Source organism: Nycticebus coucang, chromosome 13, assembly GCF_027406575.1.
Source record: "Nycticebus coucang isolate mNycCou1 chromosome 13, mNycCou1.pri, whole genome shotgun sequence".
NCBI lineage: Eukaryota > Metazoa > Chordata > Mammalia > Primates > Lorisidae > Nycticebus > Nycticebus coucang.
In genome coordinates, this window is record NC_069792.1 from 13,281,951 (window position 1) to 13,307,211 (window position 25,261).

At 40.0% G+C, this 25,261-nt stretch overlaps 1 protein-coding gene across 2 annotated transcripts in view; it reads left to right on the forward strand.

Annotated features, from left to right (window-relative positions):
• Nucleotides 1–25,261, forward strand: part of NKAIN3 (sodium/potassium transporting ATPase interacting 3) — a 650,435-nt gene that overhangs the window by 302,307 nt on the left and 322,867 nt on the right. For both annotated transcript variants that reach the window (XM_053559475.1, XM_053559476.1), the window contains exon 2: nucleotides 16,318–16,455. In XM_053559475.1, coding sequence (XP_053415450.1) covers nucleotides 16,318–16,455 — 138 coding nt within the window. The remainder of the gene's footprint in view (nucleotides 1–16,317; nucleotides 16,456–25,261) is intronic.

A 25,261-nucleotide genomic window follows, 5' to 3' on the forward strand; every position in this document is an offset into this window, starting at 1 on the left:
TCTTTGCATTGTCAATCTTTCTCAATGCAATACTTCCAAACTCTTCTAAGTTGCACCGTGGAGATGAAAGAAAGTCCAGGCTCAGTGAGCAATCCACTCATGTTTTCTGTTGTTACGGGAGTGACTATTTAATGACTGACAGAGCATCTAGTTCTTATTAAACTGTATGCTGAATGGTACCACGCAGAACAAATGGGAAAGGAAATATCCTATTTCTGAGCTTGATGCCAGTTTCCCTGCTTCTCTTTTCTCTGGTTTGATACATTGAAATCTCAGTTAATGCTGTTGACAAGTATGCACAGTTTCAGTCGCCAGCCAGGTCTTAACTTTCACAAAAGAACTGCTGGAGAGGTTCTGGCTCGGAGACGGCTGCTGGGATAAAAGCACCTTTCATTCAAGAAAACATCACTTCCCTGTGTGTGGTGTACCCTAAGGTGCAGCAACACAACCGGTGGATGGTGACACTGAAAGCTGAGGTAGAAAGAGAAAAGTGCTAGATTCATGGTTGCCAGGACCAGGCTACAGAAAGTTGGCCATGCAATTGCAATCATGCTGCTAAGTCAATATAAGTTGCCATGGAGAGGTGACTATGAGAGGAAAAACAGATGGTGGTGGTGGTGGTTAGGACAAAGAAATAAAAGTCCCAAATCCCCCTCCATGTAAAAGTTCAACAATTTAGGGAAGAATGGCATGGTGTATGCTTGGAAAGCTTATATAGCTATTTTTATCACATTAGTGCAGAAATACATCATTAAAACCCTCACATTATTCATCTAATTATTTCCCGCATGCAATGCCTCTAACAAAGTAGGTGATGGGCAAATATTGGCCCTCTCTTCTTCCCCTAACATTATAAGAAATGGAAATAGATTATAAAAGCATTAATCCAAAGAGCCTTATATTTTCAAGTAAAATGAGGGTCAATATGATAATTATTAAACATACTATGTTCAATGTGTTTTCCTATAAATATGTTTTTCTATAATATTAACAACATTTTAGGCTGAAGTATGGACCATAATTAATTATACTGGTTGCACTTGATATTGTGAGAAAAAATTGTTATTTATATTAAAGACTTTACAAATATGGATCCTCACTAGAAGTAAGGGCATGGATGGCATAGAGATAAAAAAAGAAAAACCAGGATGCCGATGGTGTATCCTCTGGATGACCAACTGCTTCAGAGCCCCAAATTAACACTTGTTTGATCTCTGTCACTAAAGCGGGAGCCAGAAGACAGATCTTGTAATCTATGTAATTACTTCTGTTATATTCAGGCTGTTTGTGCACTTGTCTCAAAAGGCTGACAACCAAGGGGCTAAGCAAGCTTCAAGGTCCTTTGTGAAATATTCTAATGCCCACAAGGTCTGAGCATGATTAAAAGAGCCTGACCCTTGAGGTTCTGAAGAGTAAAGACACTCCCAGAAAAGTGGTAAAGACCTTTTCCCCCAAGTTAATTTATAGCTATTGGTTAATGATAAGTGTGGAAAAGAAGAAAATAAAACGTAAGATTACACCAGAAACACCTCAATCATTGTGTAAGGTTTTCTCTGGTTCTACAACCAGCCAGGTTTTCCATTGTCAGTGAAGGGTAAACCACATGACTCTTTGTGACTTAGATATATTAGAATGTTTATTGTACATTCTAATTTTCCAATGACAATGGCTTCTCTGTAGCATAAGAGCCTTGCACCAGATTTTTCATTGCAGCACAATTTATAATTGCCAAGTCATGGAAGAAGCCCAAGTGCCCATTGACCCATGAATGGATTAATAAATTGTGGTATATGTATATCATGGAATACTATGTAGCAGTAAAAAAAAAATGGAGACTTTACCTCCTTTATGTTTACATGGATGGAGCTGGAAAATATTCTTAGTAAAGTATCTCAGGAATGGGGGGGGGGGGAAGTATCCAATGTACTCAGTACTACTGTGAAACCAATTTATAGTAACTCACACTTGCATATGAAAAATGAAACACAACCTTAGCCTAGGATGAAGGAGGAAAGGGGAGGGAGAGGGATGGAGAGGGGGTGGGAGGATAGTAGGGGGACCACAACTATGGAGCACATTGCAAGTACAAGTTGGATCTATCATGTGTAGAACACAAATGTCCTAACGCTATAATTGGGTAAATGAGGTGAAAGCTATGCTGATTAGTATGATGTAAGCACTCCAATTTGCACAAATAATCAACACACTGAAATTGGCATAAATGTATGAATGATCTATGTACAAAATACTTAATAAAAAAAAAAAAGAGAAAGAACCTTGATATGTACAAAGGAATTTTTCCCTATGTTATTTTCTAAAGAAGAAACATTTCATTTCACTCCCAAGTGTAATATTTAGTTTTGGCTAAAAATGTGTGCTTCAAAAGAATTTTTAAAAGAAGGACTTTTTGCAAGCGGTCTCAACTACAAATAAAAGTGAGGAAGGTCCTTAAAGAAACTTTTGGCCCGTGCCCTCTCTTCTCTCTTCTCTTTCTGGGTTGTCATTTATGCAAAACCACCATGAGGGTCTTAAATGCCCTGGTGAGCATGTTCCCACCAGCGGTTCTGGGGATCGTAGTGGTCACTCGGCTGAGGGCTCCATCTTTAGTGCTCTCAGATCCATGTTGGCACCACAGAGGATTGAAATTCAATCTTCAATCACTGTTCTGTAACAAACTGGCACTTTGGACTTTTGCTAACATTGTGGTTTTATTCCTGGTTTGAGCTATTCATGGACTATGGCTGCATTGTTTTAAGGTTTGCTTTTGCTTGGGAGTTAGAAGGAGGAGTTAGGTTGTATGGGGGATAATTTCTGGCAAGGGTAGAAAGGACATCCCTGAGCAAATATTTACAGATTATACTCTTCTGCCTAATTTTTATAAAATTCTTAGCCAGCGTATTAATGATTTATCATGAAAGAAGGAATGAGAATATTCATACCATAGTTTTTTTATGGCATGGTTTATTTCATGTCTGTATAAGTGTCTTTGCTGATGCCAGAAAACAAATATTAAAAACTCTTCCCTTGGGCAGTGCCTGTGGCTCAAAGGAGTAGGGCATTGGTCCCATATGCTGGAGGTGACGGGTTCAAACCCAGCCCCAGCCAAAAACTGCAAAAAAATAAAATAAAATAAACTCTTTCCTTGATGAGAATCTATTGGTGAAATTTAAGATTATTTTCATCAAATATGTGCTACCACACATATTGTAAAAGTTTACTTAATTATAAGAACCTTAATTCTCATAATTAAACACTACACCTTTAAATTCTCTATATTTAAGTAAGCTAACAGAGTTGATATAAGGAGTGTAGGGATTAAAATAATCTCTCGTAGTGAATAACCCAAAAGTTACCTCAGTAGACTTTAGATTTCTATTCAAAACATGTACATTTGTATGTATGTATTAATATGTATGTGTGTGTATTTGCATATGCATATGCCCATGTGGACTTGTGCATAGACACATCAGGAATGAACTGAGCACCAATATTAACTCATTTAGTTGGCAAAAGAACAAGTAAAGTAATTTCTATTATCTTCCTGATAAGGAACCAAGGCCCCAAATTTAAAGACCTTGCTCAGGATCACAGTATAAGTGGCAGAACCCGAATTTGAATGTAGGCAGTCTGGCTCAGGAGTCTGTGTGCTTAACACTACATAATGTTGCCTCTACAAATTGTGTAATAAAGATAAATTTCCGAAAGTGGTCTTAAAATTTAGTGGAGCCAAAAGTGAATACAGATGCTCCTTGACCTACAATGAGGTTATGTCCTGGGAAGGCCATCATAAGTTGAAAATATTTTAACTCAGGGCGGCACCTGTGGCTCAGTCGGTAGGGCGCCGGCCCCATATACCGAGGGTGGTGGGTTCAAACCCGGCCCCAGCCAAACTGCAACCAAAAAATAGCCGCTGTGGCGGGCGCCTGTAGTCCCAGCTACTCGGGAGGCTGAGGCAAGAGAATCGCTTAAGCCCAGGAGTTGGAGGTTGCTGTGAGGTGGGTGAGGCCACGGCACTCTACCAAGGGCCATAAAGTGAGACTCTGTCTCTACAAAAAAAAAAAAAATTTTTAACTCAAAAATGCTATATATACACCTAACCTACTGAATAGTTTAGCCTGGCCTACCTCAAACATGCTTAAAACACTTACATTAGAATGCAGTGGGGCAAAATCATCAAATGCAAAGTTTATTTTGTAATAAAGTGATGAAGATCTTGTAATTTATTGAATACCGAGGGTGGTGGGTGAAAGTGAAAAGCGGGGTGGTTGTACGGATAATCAAAGTACAATTTCCACTGAATGAGGATTGCTTTTGCACGAAGGTCAAGCAGATATCCTAAGTTGAACCATCACCATTATGGGCTGGGGACTGTCTATGTTTTGAAATCATTTGTTTCAGAGGCACATCAGATATTCACAGCCCATGGAAATGCTGTGCTCAGCCTTTAACTTTAATTATTCTGTCCTTTTTTTCTGCTGGCACACCTTTGACCATTCTGTGAGAATCACGTTCGATAGCAACCTCTTCGTAAAGGTGTCTCGCATTTGTGAATGATGTTAGGCAGAGGTTAAAACACTTTCCCCCGTGCTCCTTTCGCTCTGTGAATACTCCTCTACGATAGTGTGTATGGTTTATTTTAATTATTTGATTTGTGTGTTTCTTCTCCACAAGAGTGGGAAATCGCTCCTCCAGGCCACAAATTCTGCCCTTCACCTTTGTACCCTCAGAGCCTACTTCTCAGCAGTTGTTAAATGGTACTTGTTAAATAAATGAATGAAAGAACAAAAGAAAGAAAAAATAAATTGATGATTAGAGTTTATAAAACTGAACCTAAGAGAAAATAACTGATTATATTCTAATGGTTGGATTAAAACTATTTTTTTAATATTCTATGATTACCTCTCAATCGTTCCACATTATGTTCATTATATATGAGTATATAGTTTTGTATATAATCTTTCTCTTTCTAAAATCTGTTATCATGTCATTTTTATAATGCCTGCCATGACAAAACATACCTCCCTGAACTCTAGAAAGACCAACTACAACTTTACTTCCAATTGATTAATCTTGGAAAAGTCAGAGTACCATGAACTCAATTAACATCAGTAGAGTGGCCTAAAGATTAGAATTTCTATGTAAGTGCTGAATGTTGCCATTGATCATTAAGTATCACTAGATATAGCCCAAGCGATGTTCCTCATTATTGACATGAAAGTGATTTTTTTCTAAGCAAAGAATGAGGGCTTATTCATAATATTTTCATTTCAAATGGGGTATTAGTGTATATATGATATACAGGTTGTACATAAAGTTCGTGTGTGATTAAAATAGTTTCATATAGTAAATTGCACACCAACTTATGTCCCTGTGTATACTGCAAACACATCTTTTCCTTTCCATTATGTCTTATTAATAAAGCTGTATAGGTACTTTTGTGGAGTTAAGACTATTTTTATTTACAAAGTTCTAATACCTTTAATCAAACTTCTAATACTTATATCACAAATTTGAATTATGGAATTACTTTGATGAATTTTTTTTCTGGAAAGAAACATTCCAGTGGGAGCAGGATGGTGTGGGAGGAGTCTGCTCCCCTCCGGAATAGGTCTGGTCACAGCAGGAGCTGGAAGAAAGAGTGACACTGTTTCAGATATGGTTTTCAGGGTTGGCATGACAGAGGAGGCTCTGGGTTCTTCCTAGACTGGTTAGGGCCTGGCTGAGATATGTACACATCCCCACTATAGGGTGGTGACCGTCACCAAGGGAGCCCTACAGTGAGAGAGCAAGAAGTATCAAACATTTGGTAGGCAGAACGTTGGCTCCCAAAGATGTCCACATATTAATCGCCAGAATGTGTGAGTTATGTTACCTTCTGTGGCAAAGGGGAGTTCATATCACAGATAAAATTGAGTATTAAACTGACCTTGAGACAGATAATTTCCTGGATTATTCAAGAGAGCCCAATGTAATTGCAAAAGTCTTTATAACTGAAAGAAGATAGATGAGAGAAGGTAGTCTGAAGGCTCAACCCACTGTGGGTGGCTTTGAAAGTAGAGGAAAGAGGGACATCTGCCGAAGGGTGTGGGCAGCTTCTAAAAGCTGGAAAAGTCAAAAAAAAGAGAAACCCCCGAGAATCTATAGAAGGAATGCAGCATGGCCAGTACCTTCATTTTATCCCACTGAGACTGATTTTGGCCTTAGAAACTATAGGAGGTGATAAACTAATGTAAGCTTTGGTAATTTGTTAGAGCACTGGAATAGCAACTGTTGCTACTTATCACCTGTCACCTATGTGTTGATGTGCATATCTTAATATTTGTCAGCAAGGCAAAGATTATTACTATTGCCTACTATTGATGAAGGTACTGGAGGGTGACTAAGAGAGCATAGCTGGTAAATCTGTGAAAGGTGGAACTTGCCCTTTGGAAGGATCGAGGAAGGGAATGTCCCACCTAGAAATGGGTGGAGAGGAGAAGACTAAGTCTACATCATGCAACGCACCACCATGCTTTCTATATTATTTCTGCGTCTTATGATAAACTAACTAGAGAATTTAACTTTATTAACCAATGTTCATTTTGTTGCATGAATTCAGAGTGGTATGGTCAGGACATAGAGTGACTAGTCCCAGCGCTGATGCAAGTTAGCATCCACCCTCTTGTCTTCTCTGTGCCACATTAGAAAAAGAAAAATTGTCTTGGGCCACCCTTTAAATACAAGAACACTGATGAAAGCTAATGAGAAAAAAAGTTTAGAGAGTCTTAAAATCGACGAGGAGTTCCCAAGTTTGTGATCACTAACATAGGTGATTTACATATCTAAGTGATAAAATGTCTTTTAAAAATATTTTAAATTTTATTATGAAGGTAAAAGTAGGTAACATAGAACTGATGGGATAGTTGACTTTGTGTTTCAGAAACAACTGCATCAGTATCCGGTTGGATGCACGTAGTTGCAATTCTCAGTGAGTTCTCATGGTGCTCATCAGGTCTTTTGATTCTAATTTTACCCTTAATGTGCTTTATTCTTAAAAAGAGTTGCTTGAAAATGTAGATGCTACCAAAAAGTGATGACATGAACAAGGCGTGATTGTGATGTGAGAAATATTTGTCTCTGAGAAGATAGGACCTATAAAAGCCTAATAAAGAGACATGATCAATTTTTTCTTTAGTTGAATGTCAGATCACAGGTTTCTACATTTCATTTGAAATTTGGCAGGTAACGTACATACATTGACTGAAAATGAAGTCACAAGTGTACCTAAAGGTTGATTATTTTGTTGAAAATCTGTTTTCTTCTTGTATCAAATCAAAAACCAAGACTGTATTTTTTTACTATTCACAAGACTGTGTTTACTCAACATGTTTAAACATAAAATTATCTTAATTTGAGTTTGCCTTAATTTTGGTGGTGCCAATTCAGCTGTCTGTGCTTGGAAGAAAACACGCTGGAAGCCACCACCACCATGAAACTGAAGCCGCAAGTGCATACAAATAGCGAGAGCATGCATGTGTTGATTTTATGTGACACTGTTAAGGGAATTTCTTTCTTCAATAGGTCCTTCGTCTTGGGGATTTGGAGAATCAACCCATCGACCACAGATTGGTGGTGAGATAGGATTTATTAGCCAGAAAGGAATACAGAAGGAGTAAAAAAGCACCAGAACTTCTGGCAAAGGGAAAGCCTTGAGAGTTACAATTGGCCAGGACTTGATAGGGTGAAAACCACTTTTTCAAAGTGATGAGCGCACTAATGAATGGATACAGTCCCTTCATGAAATTGCCCAGGCCTGGGTAATGGGCCATTCCTGTTCCACCCTGAATGGGGGAATCCTATATGACCGTCATGCCCAGCTTCAGAAGCTGTGTGTGTGCCCGGAGGGCAGCTTCACACCAGTGGACACTGTACTCTGAAGCAAGGGGAAAGAAGAGGTGGGTCGGCAGCAGCATGGGCTGTGTGGTGGACTCCCTCAACTTCTAGGGACCCGTGGGCTTCAGCAGAGCTCACCTCTGTCCTGCAGAGTAGTTCACTACCCCTTGTCTTGACTCCCACCTCCCTCCTCCCCCCCGGGGCAGTGAAGTGGTTCTTTCCCTAGGCCTGCCTCAGCCCAACAGGTCACCACCAGCCTTGTATCAACAGGGCATTATCATCTATAAAGTTCATACCCCCAAACTGTGCAATTGAGTTACCCCAAAAAATAACAAAATAAATCTCATAATGTTTTAAGTAAATTTATAATTTTGCATTGGACCCCATCGATAACTATCCTGGCTGCCTGCAGGCTGTGTATTGGACACCCCTGAATTAATTGATTGTTCTGAGTTTCTTTTCATATAATAGAGATAAGAATATTTACCCTACTTTTCTTAGCATAAAAAATTAAATGATGTTGTATCCATAATATTACTTTTTCATAGTTTATAGTCTTTCTTTAGGGCATTGCCTTATTCTTTAACATACTGAAAAGTTGGTGAAATAGTTGTCAGTTCTGCGTCTTGGTACGCTGAGTCAGCACAGACGATATAGAAAGAACTTTCCTGAGTGAATCCTAGTACATAGGTGCCCTTCATTTGCACTCTTTCTGCTCAGCAGCCTCCATAAATCTAGTTGTAGTATAACAGAAAATTTTCTTTGATATGTGCCTCATACTTTTTTATTTCTTTCACAACATAGATTTGTAGTACAACATGCAGTTGTTTTCTGAGATCCTATATAGTTTACACCTTCATTGTCTAATTGTAAGAGTAGGAAATGCCTATTCAACTTTCTTGAGATTTAGGGACTTGAAATACACAGACAGAACTCGTGTGGCCCTTTCAAGTGTTTTGGAGAGAGCTGCTTCACCTAGTAAAGCTAGTTCAAGGAATGACTCAGACAGGCACACTTGGCTTCAAGGACAATGCTGGTCTTCTGAGCATTCATGGTTCTACCTCATTGAGCTACATAAGCACATTTGGTCATTCAGGCCACTGGAGAGGGTACTAAAGATCAAACCATGGGCAAAGGAAGTGGGATATTAAACTATTCTTAATTTTATTTGACTTTATTTCATTAGATGATCATTTTCTGGTTTTACTGACATAGGCTTTGCCATCTAACTCCTAACAAATATAATATTAAAACTATGCGGAAGCAGTGAAGTCCTTAACACTATTCCTGCCTTTACTGGATGAACCATACAGTCAATAAGTCAGATCTACAATTACTAGGACCATCTCATGATCTCTGTACTTCGTAAGACTTGTTCTTCTGTCTCTAGACACATGGTATGTTCTCCAGAGTAGCACCTGCTTCAGCATCATGGTGAATCTCCAGGGTATTATGATGATTTCTGTTATGACATCATGAGGTAGGGCCATGATACAAATGCTATTGAGCCCTGTCTTTGCAGAGTCCTGAAAAAAAAAAAATTCTCAAATTACATAATTGGCCCAGTCCGTGTCAACACACATGGAAGTTAGGCAGCACTGATCAATCAGAAGTTAGGTACGAAAAGCCCCTGGGAAGTTTAGTGGTTAATTAATTTTAGAACAGAGGAAGTAAGGGTGCAGCTGAGTATGTGTGGACCTTCCAGACATATAGACACCTGTTTAATAACCCATAACTTATTTGAAATAGCCTGGGAAATGTCAATATAGATAATAAAAGTATTAATCAGAACTCTTAAATCCCCACTTTAGGGAAAGAATTGATCACTCATGGTTATCAAATATTTACCGCATGAATTCCTAGGCTAGAGGTTACACAGAAGAGGGAAACAGCCATACAAGGCAGTTTAATTTCACAGTCCTTCATGAAACAGTGGTTTGACCAAATGCTTTCTTGTGATTCTTCCAACACCAGTGACCCTGTTTTGATCTTTTTCATTACGTCTGTCTCTTATGAGTAGGGGAAACATCCAAGTAGAATGACAGTAAAAGGCACTCACTTTTCTTATTGTGAAGTTCAGTCTCTAAGGGTGCTCACTCCTTAAGAACAAATCTTGGTTCTCAGCTCTTGTTTGGGCAGAAGCTGATTATATAGACCCAGCCTAGATAAAAGCCAAGCAACATGTTTGGTGACCTAAAGTTGTTACAGCTCTATGGTTAAGTGAAAAATAATTTTCACAATTAGGAATAATCATTATAAGAAATTATGCAAAATAAAACCTACTGCATTTGAAAGGCATTCCTATGTGTCAAGACAGAAATTGTGTGGGCATGAGATTTTTAAAGAAGCAGAGCACTTCTTGAATTATTGGTAGCGCAGTGGTTAACGTGGGGCAAGGTTAATGATTCATAGATTTATAGGAAGCATTATTTTCACCTTGGAGTCTTATAAGAAAATGTCTAACCCTGCAGAAAGAGTTTTAAAACACACCGCCCTTGCCATAATACACAAAATATAGACAGAACATTCAGCCTATGCCAATCCTACTAGATATTATCTTATAGGATCAAATTATACTTACATTTTGTTTCATAACTACAGCAAAGACTTTCAAGTTCTTTGCAACTTAATTCTGAAAGTTACAATTCAATACATATATATTACAATGAGTGTGAAATATTTGTAATGCTGTACCTAATATGGATAAGGATTACATTTCTCTATGGCAACTCCAAGGTTGCCTTCCCAGCTCCACTCAAGGAGAATGTTTTAATGATTTTTACATACAGTAGACCTCTGCAAGTTGACTCCCCAAGGGACTGTCACAAACTGGTCAACATATGAAGGTGGTCAATGTAAGGAACGAGGCTCACTGGCCTCATATGGACATGTGGTGGATGTCCAGTCTGTGAACTTAGGTCAACTTAAGGAGGTGGTCAGCAGGGAGGTGGTCAACTACGGAGGTTCTATGTTAAAATTGTGCCCCTTATACTCTGGCTTCTCTTCAGATCGTATAAAATCGTGCCCCATTTTAATGTATTTTGAACCATCCTTTCTTCCTTGCAGAGTTGATTTACTTCCCTTCTTCCTTTCTTTCTCCTTCTCTCCCTTTTCCTTTCCTGCCTGCTTTCCTTTTCCTTAACATCCTGATGGTCTTTGTTTTTTAACTTGTCAGGAAAATAAATATATTATTTTTCTATCATATGCTTTGTATCTTCCAAACTCTTCCCTACTTTAGCCTTCACTTAGAAATGATGATGTTTTTCATTAGGTCTGTTTCCTGTTCTATTTTATTCCGGTGACAGTTTCATTTTGTTTTCTCTGACTTCCTCCCACCTTTATGTTTTCTTGATTTCTCTACCCTTATTTTAGCCTCATGTTTTGTAACTATCTCATGCATCCTCTTTGCTCTGGCATCTTGCGAGACCCTCCATCAGCTTTCCACCTCTGCTTTCCTCTGGACAGGCTGCTTTCTATTATTATGTGTGATACAAGTTGGTGATTTCCTTTCACTGGTCTCCCGAGACACAACCACTGTTTTCTAGGTGTCATGTTCAGTTGTGTGCACATGAATATCTAACAATAGGTTCTCAAAACAAACAAGCAAACAAGCAGACTCTGATGTTTAGTGTTTCCTGATTTCGTGTGGCAGATGTTCCCATCACGGTGAATGTCAAGTTGCCAGCTTGATGTCACTGACTGTGGAGTTGGAAAGAGATGGGCACGGTTTCCTGGCTAGAGCCCTCACCACTGATTAGGGCCATTTTGACGGAGATACTTCTAAAAGACATTCATCCATTTTCTGAGTTATCAAAGTTTCCTGAGTATTATTCAAGTTCATTTGGTGCCTTTGGGTCATTATTATTAATATCTAAAGATTATGATATTTATAGTTAACTAAATGACAAAATAGCTTAAGTAGGAAATTAAATAGGCAAGCAATACAATAGTAACTTATTTAGTTTTGAAGTTTTCGTTCTTTGAGTATTAAAATATAATACTCAGATCTAGTTATCATAGTTTTTATAGTTCAGGGGTAGAGAACCTTTTCATGTTGGAAAGCCACGTTAATTTAGCTATAATCCAATAGGGCCAGATTTAAGAAAATTCAATTATATATACTTAAAAATGTTCCTTATTTTGTAAACATCTAATTTCTATGTACTTAATAATTTCAAAAAATAAATACTATCTGTTAATTTTAAAGTTAGCTAAATTTCTAATGACTTTGTTGTGTCTGCTTTTTGTTGGAAAGCTTTTGAATATTTGTTTGCAGTGTAGAGATCCAGTTTCAGATGATGGTATCAGTCATTGGTGACCTGAGAAATGTCTTGATTTGAGGAGGGAATGTAGATTCACATCAGTAAGTGATTGCAAGCAAGAAAGCATTTTTTCAAGCATGTTGCTGAGGGCATGGGAATTCTACCACATGTTTCCATATCTCAACTGGATCTTTCTTGTCATCAACCAATGACTTTAAGCTAGTGTGTCCTGGGAGCTCAATCAATTCCATCTGTAGTTCTTGAGCTGCCTTGGTGATACAACTTGGTGAGGCTGAAAAGCTAATAGGAGTATGATGTCATCATTCTCAAAGTCAGGGAAACTTTCATTGCTTTCTCCAAATAATAGGTCTGTAACAGCTACATGTTCTTGAAATGATTTACATATATCACCCTGCACATCAATGATCTTTGCTAACTGGGGAAAATGTTCATTTAAAATTCCCTTTTGAAGAACAAGTGTTTTGAAAAAAGGTAGCTTTTTTTGAAATACTTGGATTTTTGCCACATATCATATATAGTTTTAGTTTTATCTTGCAAAGAAATATTCAAGTCGTTTTGATTTGACATCATATCACACAGAAATGCTGCATTCCTACATAAATCTTTTTTCCAGAATTCACATTGCTGGTTCTGTTCCTCATAAAATTTAACTTATCAAAAAAAAAAAATTTAACTTATCTATCCTCATAGAAATAAAATTTTGGCTAACACCTGCCTTGCAATAGCCAACCCACCATAGAAAGATAGGGGAAAGCCACACTGAATACCTCATCTTTCAACTTTAACATGTTACAGAACTGACAATACTGTGTTGCTGTCTTCTGTTATGACCTGAATGAAGCATAAACCTGCACGGCTTCAGTAGTGTCAATTGATTTATTTGAAGTGATTTAATAATATATATTTTCCTTTTGAAGTATTGTATGAAGTTGTTCTGTTAAGTTGAAGGCTAATTCATTCTGGTGATGAGCAATAGTTCTCCTTGAATGAGGCTGTTGTCTGTATTTTGAAACTGTTATCAGGGTCTAAGCATCCTACAAGGTCAACAGTGTATTCGTTCACAATCTCTTTATCACTGAACTGCTTCTCTTTTTTTCCTTGAGTATATGAGCTGCTTTATAAGCCTCTTTAGAAGCATTATTTTCAGGTCTTATTACTGCTTAAAAGAATTATAGTTGCTTTTGTTTTTCATTTTTTAATTTCTGCAATACAACCTTTTGTGCCCCTCCTTCCATTTTAAAATATGTGTAGCCCTTATGAGGGTTATAATGCTGATGAGCATCAAATTTCTTTAAAGTTGATATGCAGCATCACAAAGCAAGCAAATCATCTTGTCTTTAGCAGAAACAAGAAAATATTGCAATTCCCAATCCTCATTAAAATAATCTATTTTCTTCCTTCAGGGTTCTCTTGGTCTTCCTTGACATCATGGGCTATTAAGCAGACAGAATTTTTTTTTTTTTTTTTTTGTAGAGACAGAGTCTCACTGTACCGCCCTCGGGTAGAGTGCCGTGGCGTCACACGGCTCACAGCAACCTCTTAACTCTTGGGCTTACGCGATTCTCTTGCCTCAGCCTCCCGAGCAGCTGGGACTACAGGCGCCCGCCACAACGCCCGGCTATTTTTTGGTTGCAGTTTGGCCGGGGCTGGGTTTGAACCCGCCACCCTCGGCATATGGGGCTGGCGCCCTACTCACTGAGCCACAGGCGCCTCCCAGCAGACAGAATTTTAAAATGCTGCTGAGCTATGAAACTATTCACAAATTCCACTTCAGATAGAAACACTGTGCACCATTGTCAAAACTGAACAACAGACTGGTGCACATGACCTCCATGCACTCTCACTGACCAGCCTTGTGCCATACTCTGCCAGTTAGGTGCAGAAAGTTGGAACTAAATCATGAGCGTAGTGGTCATCAACTTAGCCCTTATGGCTCATTAATTTTCTAATTGAGCTGGTCAATCTGTGAGGATTATTTCACTGAAACTTATTTTGCTCTTTAGTATTTAAAATGTTTATTTTGAAAATAAAGTGAAAACACAAATGATGAACAAAATGTATTAATAAAAATGAAAGGATTTGTTTGGATTCAGTCAGAAAGTCACAGTTAAGGACCTAGAAGGGCACATGTGGTTTGAGGTCACAGGCGTCACACCCCTGATGCATGTGGAGTTGTTACAGCTGCCCTGCTCCTTACTCTGGAGATGATTTCCTGTCTGTTTTTTGTGGCCTTTTATTTGTGCACTTATTTCAACCTATCTCAAGTCGACTTTCTAAGTTCTCAAGGAATAAATATTAATAGAGTTAAAAAAAATATTAATAGAGTGTCCTGAATCAAAGGTACACATTTTCTAATAAGTGGCATTAATTTGACTTCTCATTATGTGTGTTTTCTTTAATATCACAAAAAAGAATGCTATCAATGCATCTTCTGACAGACAAGAAAATGAGTTTTTCTCCGTATGAAAAGTTTGCTTTAAAGGTTTTTTGTGATGCATAACAGCTTTAAAATAGGTTTGCTTTTCAGAATGAATTGCCTGCAGCTGCTTGTCAGGGTTTCTTTTCTTTCTTTTCTTTTTTTTTTTTTTTTTATTTCCTGAGCATATTAATCCTATTTGGACATAAACACACACACACACACAACAGTGTCTATATTTATATCACTGATGGGCCCAGTAAATAAAATTCTGCATTTGGTGGGGAAAGTTTCTGGGCACTAATTAGAGTAACAGAGATACTGCAAGAAGTAATAAACAGAAAGTTGAAAACATGTTTCTACTTCTTTTTTATACTGCTCTGGTATTTTGTGTTTCAGCCATTTCTGTACATTTGGGGGTGCAGGAGATGGTGAGACCTCACTTCATGCTCAGGCAATACCCATGAAATGAATGCGGATTTGGTGTGTTTGTCTGTGGGCATTAGTTCTTTAATCTTTTCCTCCATAGCCTGCTGTAGGCAAATATTAACCAAGGTAAATTCAGATTATTGCAGAGGACATTCCCTTTTGTTCAAGGAAATTAAAGCTATTCAGGCATACACCTGCCACATAAATAGAAAATTACCTAGGGTGCCATTTTCATTACAAAGCTGCCGTTTCTGGTGCCACCAGTATGGCTAAACACTGGATCATTTTATTAGAATTACTATTTCAGCAATATAAGTCTTAAAAATTGCCTGAAATGTATAAAATTTAGTGTCCAAATACAGCAGGTGGAAATGTAAAATTTTCAATAAAGAATTCAAGCAATACCATTTGCATACAATATGACATTGTTGGTATTCGCTGGACCATCTATTTCATCATAAATGGGTAAATGTATATCTTGGTACATTTTGGAATTGTTTAAAACTGTAGATGTACACAATGCAAATATAACGAACTGTGGCATGTTGACAATCATTATGCCCCCATTATTTCTATTTGGGTATCTACAAAAGAATTTTACTTAATCTAAGCTATATTTTCTTGTAAGTATATTATCACAATAAATATGGTTCAAAGGAACTAGAGTTTAATTTCAGTTTTACATCAGGAACTTGAGTCCAGTGTGAGGAAAGAATTAAGCCTCCTAACCTGGCTTATTGTACCCTCAATGAATCCCCAACAATAAAAGAAAAAAAAAAAAAAAAAGAATTAAGCCTCCTTTTGAAAAGGCAGTCAGCAATTATCACAACTAGCAGTCCAGTGAAAGTGAATGAAACAAAACAGGTTTTGCTAATATCTATTTCATACATGAAAGTAGGGATATGTAGGACTTTTTGATTTTTGTTCATTTTGTAAAATGTACTAATTCCAGTAGTATAAGCCTGGAGTTATTTTTTGTTCCAAGTATGTTATACTAAGCCACTCACTTTATTAAAAATAGTGAATTTAAGTCACAGAATATCTGCCTGGAATTTCTATTGTAAAAATGATTTAAGAAGTATATCTCTAACTCTCCAGATAGGTTAAGAATATATTGATAATTGAAGCTATAATGTCAAAGTTATCATAGTATATTTTCCAAGAGATTTTGTGTGAAATAATACATACAGTAAGTATTAAAATTCAAGTGATAATGTGATTATGAATATTCAGTCTTCTCCAGCCATGAAATAAAGATTAGCGTGGTGTTATAATGCTTGGATCAGGTTCTGATGACCGTTCTGTGCTTTGTTGTAGCTCTCAGCATTGGAGAGGCAGATCTTTGATTTCCTTGGTTTCCAATGGGCACCTATTCTTGGAAATTTTCTACATATAATTGTTGTCATATTGGGTTTGTTTGGAACCATTCAGTACAGACCTCGCTACATCATGGTGGTAAGTCTTATTTTTATCACATCTCTTTGTATACACCCTATAAAATTACTATAAGAATATGAATAAAATAATTTAAGTGGCCCTCTCTGATATGACGTGGTGTTGCTGTTTTGGTCCACAAATACTCAATTCTATTAAAAGACAACAATGTGAATGTTTTCCAGTGAGAGCAAAGCAACATGCCCATGGTATGAGATGATACAGTGTGATTCACAGGGTAACTGAATTCAAACTTCACGAAGAAATTTAAAATAGGGTTTGGACAAAGTAAGAGGTTTGGTTATGGTCTCACTGTTGTGCTAAGTTGCAATGTGCATTAACAATCAATATATCCATGTATTAATCAGTCATTAACTTTCAAGGACATTTGTCACTAGTCATAAAAAGCCAACCTGTCTAATAACTGTTTAACCACTGAAAACAATAATATAATTCAGTTTTAATTTAGGACATTACAAATGGAGGTAGTGATGGATATTTAGTACAGACTCCTAATGGATTTCATACTGTATGCTATTGTTATGATAAATATGAGGCATAAATCTATTCTCTGAGGTATGCCAAACATGGTAAGCTCACCCTCCATTGTAGGACAATTTAATGAGGTATAGGCTGTGATGCACAATCTAATGGAAGTTATTCACAGTAATTGTCTTTTCAAGAAAAAGTGGACAGTATTGTACGCTACAATATAAGATGGTCACTACAATGTAAGACAGTTGTGAGAAATAATAAGCTTATGTAAGTAATTATAAATGGAAGTAACATATTGTAGGTACTTGGGAGGCTGAGGCAAGAGAATTGCTTAAGCCCAAGACCTTGAGGTTGCTATGAGCTGTGAGCCATGGCACTCTACCCAGGGTAACATAGTGAGACTCTATCTCAAAAAAAAAAAAAAAAGAAATAGCATATTCTAAAATTTCCATGGAATCTGAATAAATACAGTGTTCAGTGGAATTATGGTATTTTCTTGCAGTGCGACCACAGACTTAAAAACACACCATCTTTCAATTTTGATTTAATCCATTTACATCTGTGGCAATGAATAAAGTCACAGATCTTTCCATAAATGCCCCAGTTCTCGATGTTGAGTCTCCCAGTTGGCTTTTTGACACAGTTTGTCATGTCACACAGGTGTAGGTGATGGGCTCACAGATGAACTCTGTACTCAGTGGGCCGTGGCGAATATCTGATGCTTCTCGCTTTGCTGCAGCAGCTGAACAGCTCTGCCTTACTTTTAAAGATAGGCTGTTCTAGGCCAATGCGTAATCTCCTACCGGGGGGTTCGTGGAGTTGAACTTGCAGCATAATGCTTTAATGTCATGCATGAGATCAAACTATTATTGGTTTCTACATATTTTCTACTTTGTTATGTGAATATAGAGCATGTTGACTCACTATGGACTTTTTATCATACGATATTGAAGCTCTGATGAGGCACAAAATGTGGGACGCGTATGAAATCACAGGCAGCTTCTATAGGAGAAACAGTAGGTACCATTAGTAACATCATCCCCTTCTCTCACCTCCTCTCACTAAGTATTAGCCCTGCAAGCTGTTTGCAGACTGCCCTGGCTGCAGCACATCCCTTCTCTCCCATAGACGGACTTTCCTGCTTCACTTTCAACCTTTCTCTCTTTCTGTGTATTCCTTGTGCTTTTCTTTAATCACTGGCTTAAAGCCCTCACTGGCTCATTGACAGAGTAAGTTCTAAGAATATCTTTGCCTGATGCGCCTGACCAGGACCATGACTCACCATCCTTCCTTTTTTTCTTCCCTCCCTCCTTTCTTCCTTCCTCTCTCCATCCATTTCTTCCTTCTTATTTTCATTCTTTCTCTTCTCTCTCTTTCCCTTCCTCCCTTCTTTCTTTTCTACCTTCCCTCTTTCCTTCCTTTTTTCCTTGATTTATCCATTCAGAAGCTCTTAGTTGAGTTTTTTTTTTTGCAGTTTTTGGCTGGGGCTGGGTTTGAACCTGCCACCCTGGTACATGGGGCTGGCGCTCTACTCCTTGAGCCACAGGCACCACCTTCCTAGTTGAGTTTCTACCATGCAGTCGGCATTGTGTTAAGTGTGGACTACACTGGTGGGCAAATACAGACAAACTCTCTGCCTTCCTGGTTGCTTACATTACCATCTACTGAGGGGAGATAGGCCTTTATCAAATAATTGTCCCCATAAATGTGCAGTTGCAACTGTGGTAGGTGATAACAAAGAAGCATGTTGTGCCACAAGATGACTGATGGAGGACTTGACCCCAGCAGGGCAACAGGGGAGGCACCTGCAGAAGTGGCAGGAGCAGAGATCTGCCGTGCGAGTGTGCAGGGGGGTCCTCCAGTGAAGAAAGAGGCACCACAGGGCACACAGTAGGGCCACAGCACCAGTTCCCATTCACTCACTGGCATTTTTTGAGGACTTAATGTACTGTGCTAAGGTTGAACACATAGGAAGGAATTTAAATTTCAGAGTCCCTTCTCTCCAGAAGCTCATTATTAAGGGGTAAGGAGGCGCAGGGCCCAGGGCTCTCTGCAGGTGGGAAATGACAGTGAAAGAGGAACGAGACTAGTGGTGAGCTGAGGGCTGGGGCGGACATGAGCCGGGTGCAGAGACCTGAAAGGGCCCTTCAGTGGCACGGACCTTCTGCTACTCCTTGACTCCAGCCCCCAGCTCCAGTAACCTTGCCTGGTGTTTGTGCCCTGCCTCCAGCAACTTTTTCTCCTCCCCTGCACTTTTCTTTATTTTTATTTTATTATATTATTATTATTATTATTATTTGAGACAAAGTCTCACTTTGTTGCCCTTGGTAGAGTGTCCTGGTGTCACAGCTCACAGTAACCACAAACTCTTAGGCACAAGCGGTTTTCTTGCCTCAGCTTCCTAAGTAGCAGGGACTACAGGCACCTGCCACAACACCTGGCTGTTTTTAGGGACAGGGTCTTGCTCTGGCTCAGGCTAGTCTTGAACTCCTGAGCTCAGGCAATGCACCCACCTCAGCCTCCCCAAAGTGTTAGGATTACAGGAGTGAGCCACCTTACCCAGCCTCCTATGCACTTTACAGGCTAATCACTCCATCTTCCCTTGCCTCTGTTTCTTGAGCCTGTTTTATAATTTCTGCATGTTGATGTCATCCATACTAAGTAAAGAGCTCTTTGTGACCATAAATTGTAACTGGTGCTCAATACGTATTCGCTTATTGTTCTTTCCATCTAAGGCAGTGGTTCTCAACCTTCCTAATGCCACAGCCCTTTAATACAGTTCCTTGAGAACCACTGCTCTAGGGCCTTACCAATTCAATGGCACCCATGACAAAGCTGTTGTCACCTCTCCGTCTGGTATTTTCCCCTCTGCTTCCCTCACTCTCCCTTCTGCCCTCTGTGTGTAGTGGAAGGTGGTTTTTAGTTCTTTCAGGTTCTTTTTTGGAGACACACTCTCACTTTGTTGCCCTAGGCTAGAGTCTCATGGTGTCATAGCAATCGCAAACTCCTGGGCTCAAGTGATCGTCTTGCCTTAGCCTCCCTGAGTAGCTGAGACTATAGGCATGTGCCATCATCAAGACCTTGAACCCAAAAAAAAAAAAAAAACAAAACCACTCACAGCACAAACAATCCATGTTTTTGCTCTTCTCAGTTGCCTCTTTTCATGGATTATGCCAAACAATCGCTATCATTTTATTTGCTATCTTATGCAAGATCCTCTCCCAGGAAAGAGAGGAAAAGAAAACAATGAGATGGCAGGAAATCCCTCCACACCAAACATGTAACTTGGGTTCATCTTTGAGAATATCTTACAAGGTCTGCATTAATGTCCTTAATTTCACAGACAAGGAAAGCGGTTAGAAAAGTTGAGTGACCTGCCCAAGGAACACGCTGTAAGCAATAGAGCTGACGGTGTGTTGGCCTCACTCCTGTTACTGTTAGGTTCAAGAAGCTGTTAGGTGCATGATCTGTGCTTTTTTCCACCATCATACTCCAGAGGAGATGTTACCATTGTCAATATAAGTTTTCATATTGGAAATGGTCTTGGCCTGCCTCTCAGCCAATCATAGAATATTGTTATCTTTGTGAGATTCCAGATTTCCTCTTATTTTAACATAGGTATAAATTATCTATTTGAGAAAAATGCCTGCATATCATTAATCCATGAGTCTAGAAAATCTGTTCCCTGAAAGGTTCTGGACCCAAGGGTAAAATCATTCCAAGATGTGAAGCAAAAAGAAGACAGAGATCCAATTGATGCAATTAAAGTGGCTTTTATTCCACCTGGAGTGCAGGTGAGATTCCTGATTAGGGAGAAAGCCACACATGGCATATGGCAGATAGGGATTTAAAGGGTTAGGGCAGCCAGGATTGGTCTGTCCATAGCTTTAACCTGGGCAGGTAGGTGGGACAAGATTAGGGAAGTCTGGATTGGTCCCTTCACTATTTCCTGGGAGGGACATGCTTCCTAGGAAAGGGATCCTACCTAGGTCGGTAACTTGACTCTATCATTCCTAAAGAGTGCTTTTAATGGGACTATTGTCATGTTATATGGTAAGGTGGTTATTTATTCATTAATTGTCACACAAAAGGCATTTATCCTGAAGTTGTTTTCATGAATATATTCTGAAGCTATAACTGGTGGTCTGGAATTAATTCTGGTATAAAAAACTGAAAATAAGCAGTGGCATTGTCACATGTATCAAGGTGTGTCTCAAGAAGCACCAACTTTGAGACAGCAGGGAAAGTCACTCTGGAGCAGGCATCCAGACCGACTTTGCCCTGACCTGGGAAAGAGCGTCTTGAATGCAAGAGATTTTCTCTCAAAATCACATCTACTATTTTTTTTAGTAGTGGCATCCTTTATTGCCTGAAATAGTCTCCAACATAGGCTAATTAAATTTAATTCATTTCAAACCAACAAACATTTTGGAGCACCAGATATGTGCTAAGTGCTTACCCAGAGATTAATAAAATACATCTATGCACCACAACAGTTCAACACAGCTCACAATCTACTTTTGCAAAAACACAGATGATAAGTCACTACTGTTTCTGACAACAAACAGGGTTCATCACCATTGAATTTAAAGGATTAATCACTTTATGAAAATGGCTCATGTGAAGGACCATGAGGAGCAAGTTCTCCAATGTCTATAGGCAAACTTACAGAATCCTCAGAGTGTAAATCAAAGGGTACAAAATCACTCCTGTATTTCTCTCCCCTGTACCTTTGCACTCCCCATGCACCTACCTCATGCCAGCTGTAGGGATCCTGGCAAAAGCTGCTTTTCCCCTGGCTGGTTCACTGAAAGATCAACTCACAATTACAATTACAGTAGATTAATAAGAGAAAGGTTTATTTCCAAACACCATGAGCATGGGTGGAACCACAAGAATGATTACCCAAAGTCTCAGTGATGGTCAGAGACCTTTACAGATGCCTTCTGGAAGTGAGTGGGGAGAATGTGGAAAGTATAGGTACAGCTATTGGTTGCTGGGCGCGGCGGGGAGGGTATGGGAGGAAACAGATTGATTTGTAAATCAACCTGAGAAACAGGTATTGTGCTTCTGGGACTTTGGAGCCAGGTCTATTAGCATGTAAAAGAATGTGAGCAGCCCCTTTTGGTTCCCAATCTGGTTGCCCAGGTTTTATGTAGATGGAGGAAAGGCCTCCTTCAATACTTACTGATCATGAATGGCCTTTAATTAGAGATATTCTTTATAGCAAGGAGTCATATTTTGGGGCAAAATTTCCTTAGCTCCTTCACAGGCATGCTGAATGATTTGGATTTTCCAAATACCACGCTGTTCTTGCCACCCCAGTTTGCACAGACTGCACCTTCTCCTGGAATTCCCTGATCTTCTTATCCTCTCAGTGAAGTCTTAATAATCCCAAATTGTCTCTGTTTCTTGAAACGTCAAAAGATTTAGGGGATACAAATGCAGTTTTGTTGCATGTATACATTGTTTAGTGCTGAAGTCTGGGCTTTCACTGTACTCACCACCCAATAGTGTACATTGTACATAAAAGGTAACTTTTCAGCCCTAGTCTCCCTCCCAACCTCTCCCTTTTTGAGTCTCCAGTGTCCATTATGTCACTTTGTGTGGCCATCTGTAGCTATAGATTAGCTCTCACAAGTGAGAACAGGTGGTTTATCTTTTTCCTAAGTTACTTCACATAGGATAATGGCCTCCATTTCCACTCTTGTTGCCGCAAAAGTAAATTGTCACCTTTTAAAAACCTTACCTGGAGGATTTCCAAGATGGCTGACCAGAGACATGGGCTGCCAAATCATATCAGAAAGAAGGAAAAGTTTTTGATGCACAAACAAAAAACATAAATTGGGTGTAATTCTGAGGAGAAAGTGCCAGAACCTCCTAGAGATGCCATGGAAAGAAGTTGCAGAGCAGAACAAGGAACAAGGTATCCACAGAGATCAACCCACATGAGGCTGGGAACGTGTGGGGTGGGGGGGTTCTGTCTCCCTCTTTCTTATACCTCTGGAAGTCAGTAGGTTTCTGAAATGCTGGAACCTGTGACCGGCTCTAGCCCCTCAGAAAAAGCGCTCCAGAGAGCCTGGTGGTGCATGAGACCCTGGAGGGTCTGCCTTCATGAGCCGAAGGGCTGCTGCCACTAGTAAACTGACAGCTTATGGGGGCAAAGGACCAGGCTGCCAGCCCCCTCAGGGTTGCTTCTAATCACCACAGGCACAGGCTGAGAAGGCAGGCACCACATTGAGTTCCCACCCACTCTTCACCTTTGTTCTCCCCAAGGAGGTTCTGCCCATAAGTTTTTGTCTCACTCATTACCACACAAATACATACTTCCCAACTCCAGCCCAGATTGTGGGAGCCATAGGAGCTGGTGAGTCCCTGGGGGTCTGTGGGATCCCAGAACTTGGACATATGGTGCCCTCTGCCTCCTAGAAGGGGACAGAGATGACCAGAGTTCTAGCTTCCCTGCATTCATATGCTTTTCCTCCCCTCCCCACTGCTTCCAAAAGGTACAGTTGAGCTGGGGCATTCAGGAGCTGCTCTTTCCCCACCTAGGAGGCTTCCACAGAGAGTGGGATTCACACCTTTCGTCTTAAGGACCTGCAGGAGACCGAGGGGAGCTTGGTCTGTGAGCCCCCTGACCTCTGGCCCTCCCAGATTCTGCTCGCCAGTTGCTCCAGCACAGCAGGGCAGATCCCAAAGCAGGGAGACACCAAACCCATTACCACACTCCATGAGCAACTCGGAGTAAACACGCTTCTCTCTGGCATGATCAGGAATTGAACTTGGGGGACAGGGAAGGCCCACAGGCCAAATCCTTTGCCCTCAGGACTAGATCATGTTGCTCAAGGGCATGGAGGGGGAGACGACTATACTAATCTCGGGAGGCAAGGGACACCTCACTCTCTCTGAAAAGAGAATGCAGTGTGGGTCCTGGCCGCAGCACACTCACAGAGCACCCTTACACCTACAGGGAAGCCGTGCTCTTAGCCCAGACAGGATCCTGGACAGGGAAGCCCCCAGCCTGAAAGACCATCATGGGGCAACTCAGCTGAACTCCTGTCTTTTATCAGATGCTGGAGGGAAGCTGTAGGGCAGAGTAGGGTGAGAAGAACAAAACCCACTCCTGACAGCCAGGCTGTGAATCTCAGATGGCTCTTGACCCCCAAGCAGATTTTCTGGCTGGGTGGGGCCACTTCAGCCCCTCCCTGGTGGCTTCCTCAGCAGCCTGGGAGCTGACTCTTGTCCCCTACCAAGACAGCTACTTTATCAGCTTTTGTTGATGCTGAGGTCAGGCTCACCCAACTCTGCCCCCAGTTTCACACCCACCATGGCTGTGGCAGAGAATAAAGACTCCCCTGGGAGCTCCAGGGTCTCAGGCACCACCAGGGCATTCAAGTGCATTTTCTGAGGGGCTAGAGCTGGTCACATGTTCCAAAACAAACAACACTGCAGGTACCTTCTGGCAAGAGCCACCTATGGCAGGGAGGACAAATCGTACAGCCCTTAACCCCATATACTGACTCAATTATACTGGGTGTGATTGATTCTTACCCACAAGCACCATCTACTCTCAGAGATTAAACTGGACATCCATGGTAATTCATGCCGTTAATGAAGACTACAGGGCTGGAGAAAGAGAAAGGATTTCAAATACCTCCATCTTCCCTCAGCCACAAGAAACAAGGAGTTTCCTCACACATGTAACTTACAAACAACTGGCAATGGAGAAAACCCCCACACTAAAGATGCCTGTAACTGACACATCCACCGGGAAACTGGACCCCATCCAAGAATAAAACAAACCATTAAAAAGTGAACAAAAGACATGGACAGAAGATTTTTCAAAAGAAAATAGACAAATGGCCAAAACAAACAAATTAAAAAAATACTCAATGTCACCAATCATCAGGGAAATGCCAATTAAAACCACGATGAGATATCACCTTACCCATGTTAGAATTTTGAATCCTAGTAAACGTGGAATGTAAAGGTCTTAGCAAAATAACTAAGAAAATGCTACAAAAGCTATGTTAACTAATGTGATGAAAATGTGTCAAACGATCTATGAACCAAGTGTATGGTGCCCCACGATCATACTAATGTACACAGCTATGGTTTAATAAAAATAAATAAATATAAAAAAGAAATAAAACGTCCATGGCTCAGCGCCTGTGGCTCAAGCAGCTAAGGCACCAGCCGCATACACCAGAGCTGGCAGGTTCGAATCCAGCCTGGGGCCTGCCAAACAACAATGACAATTACAACCAAAAAATGGCCAGGCGTTGTGGCCGGCGCCTGTAGTCCCAGCTACTCAGGAGGCTGAGGCAAGAGA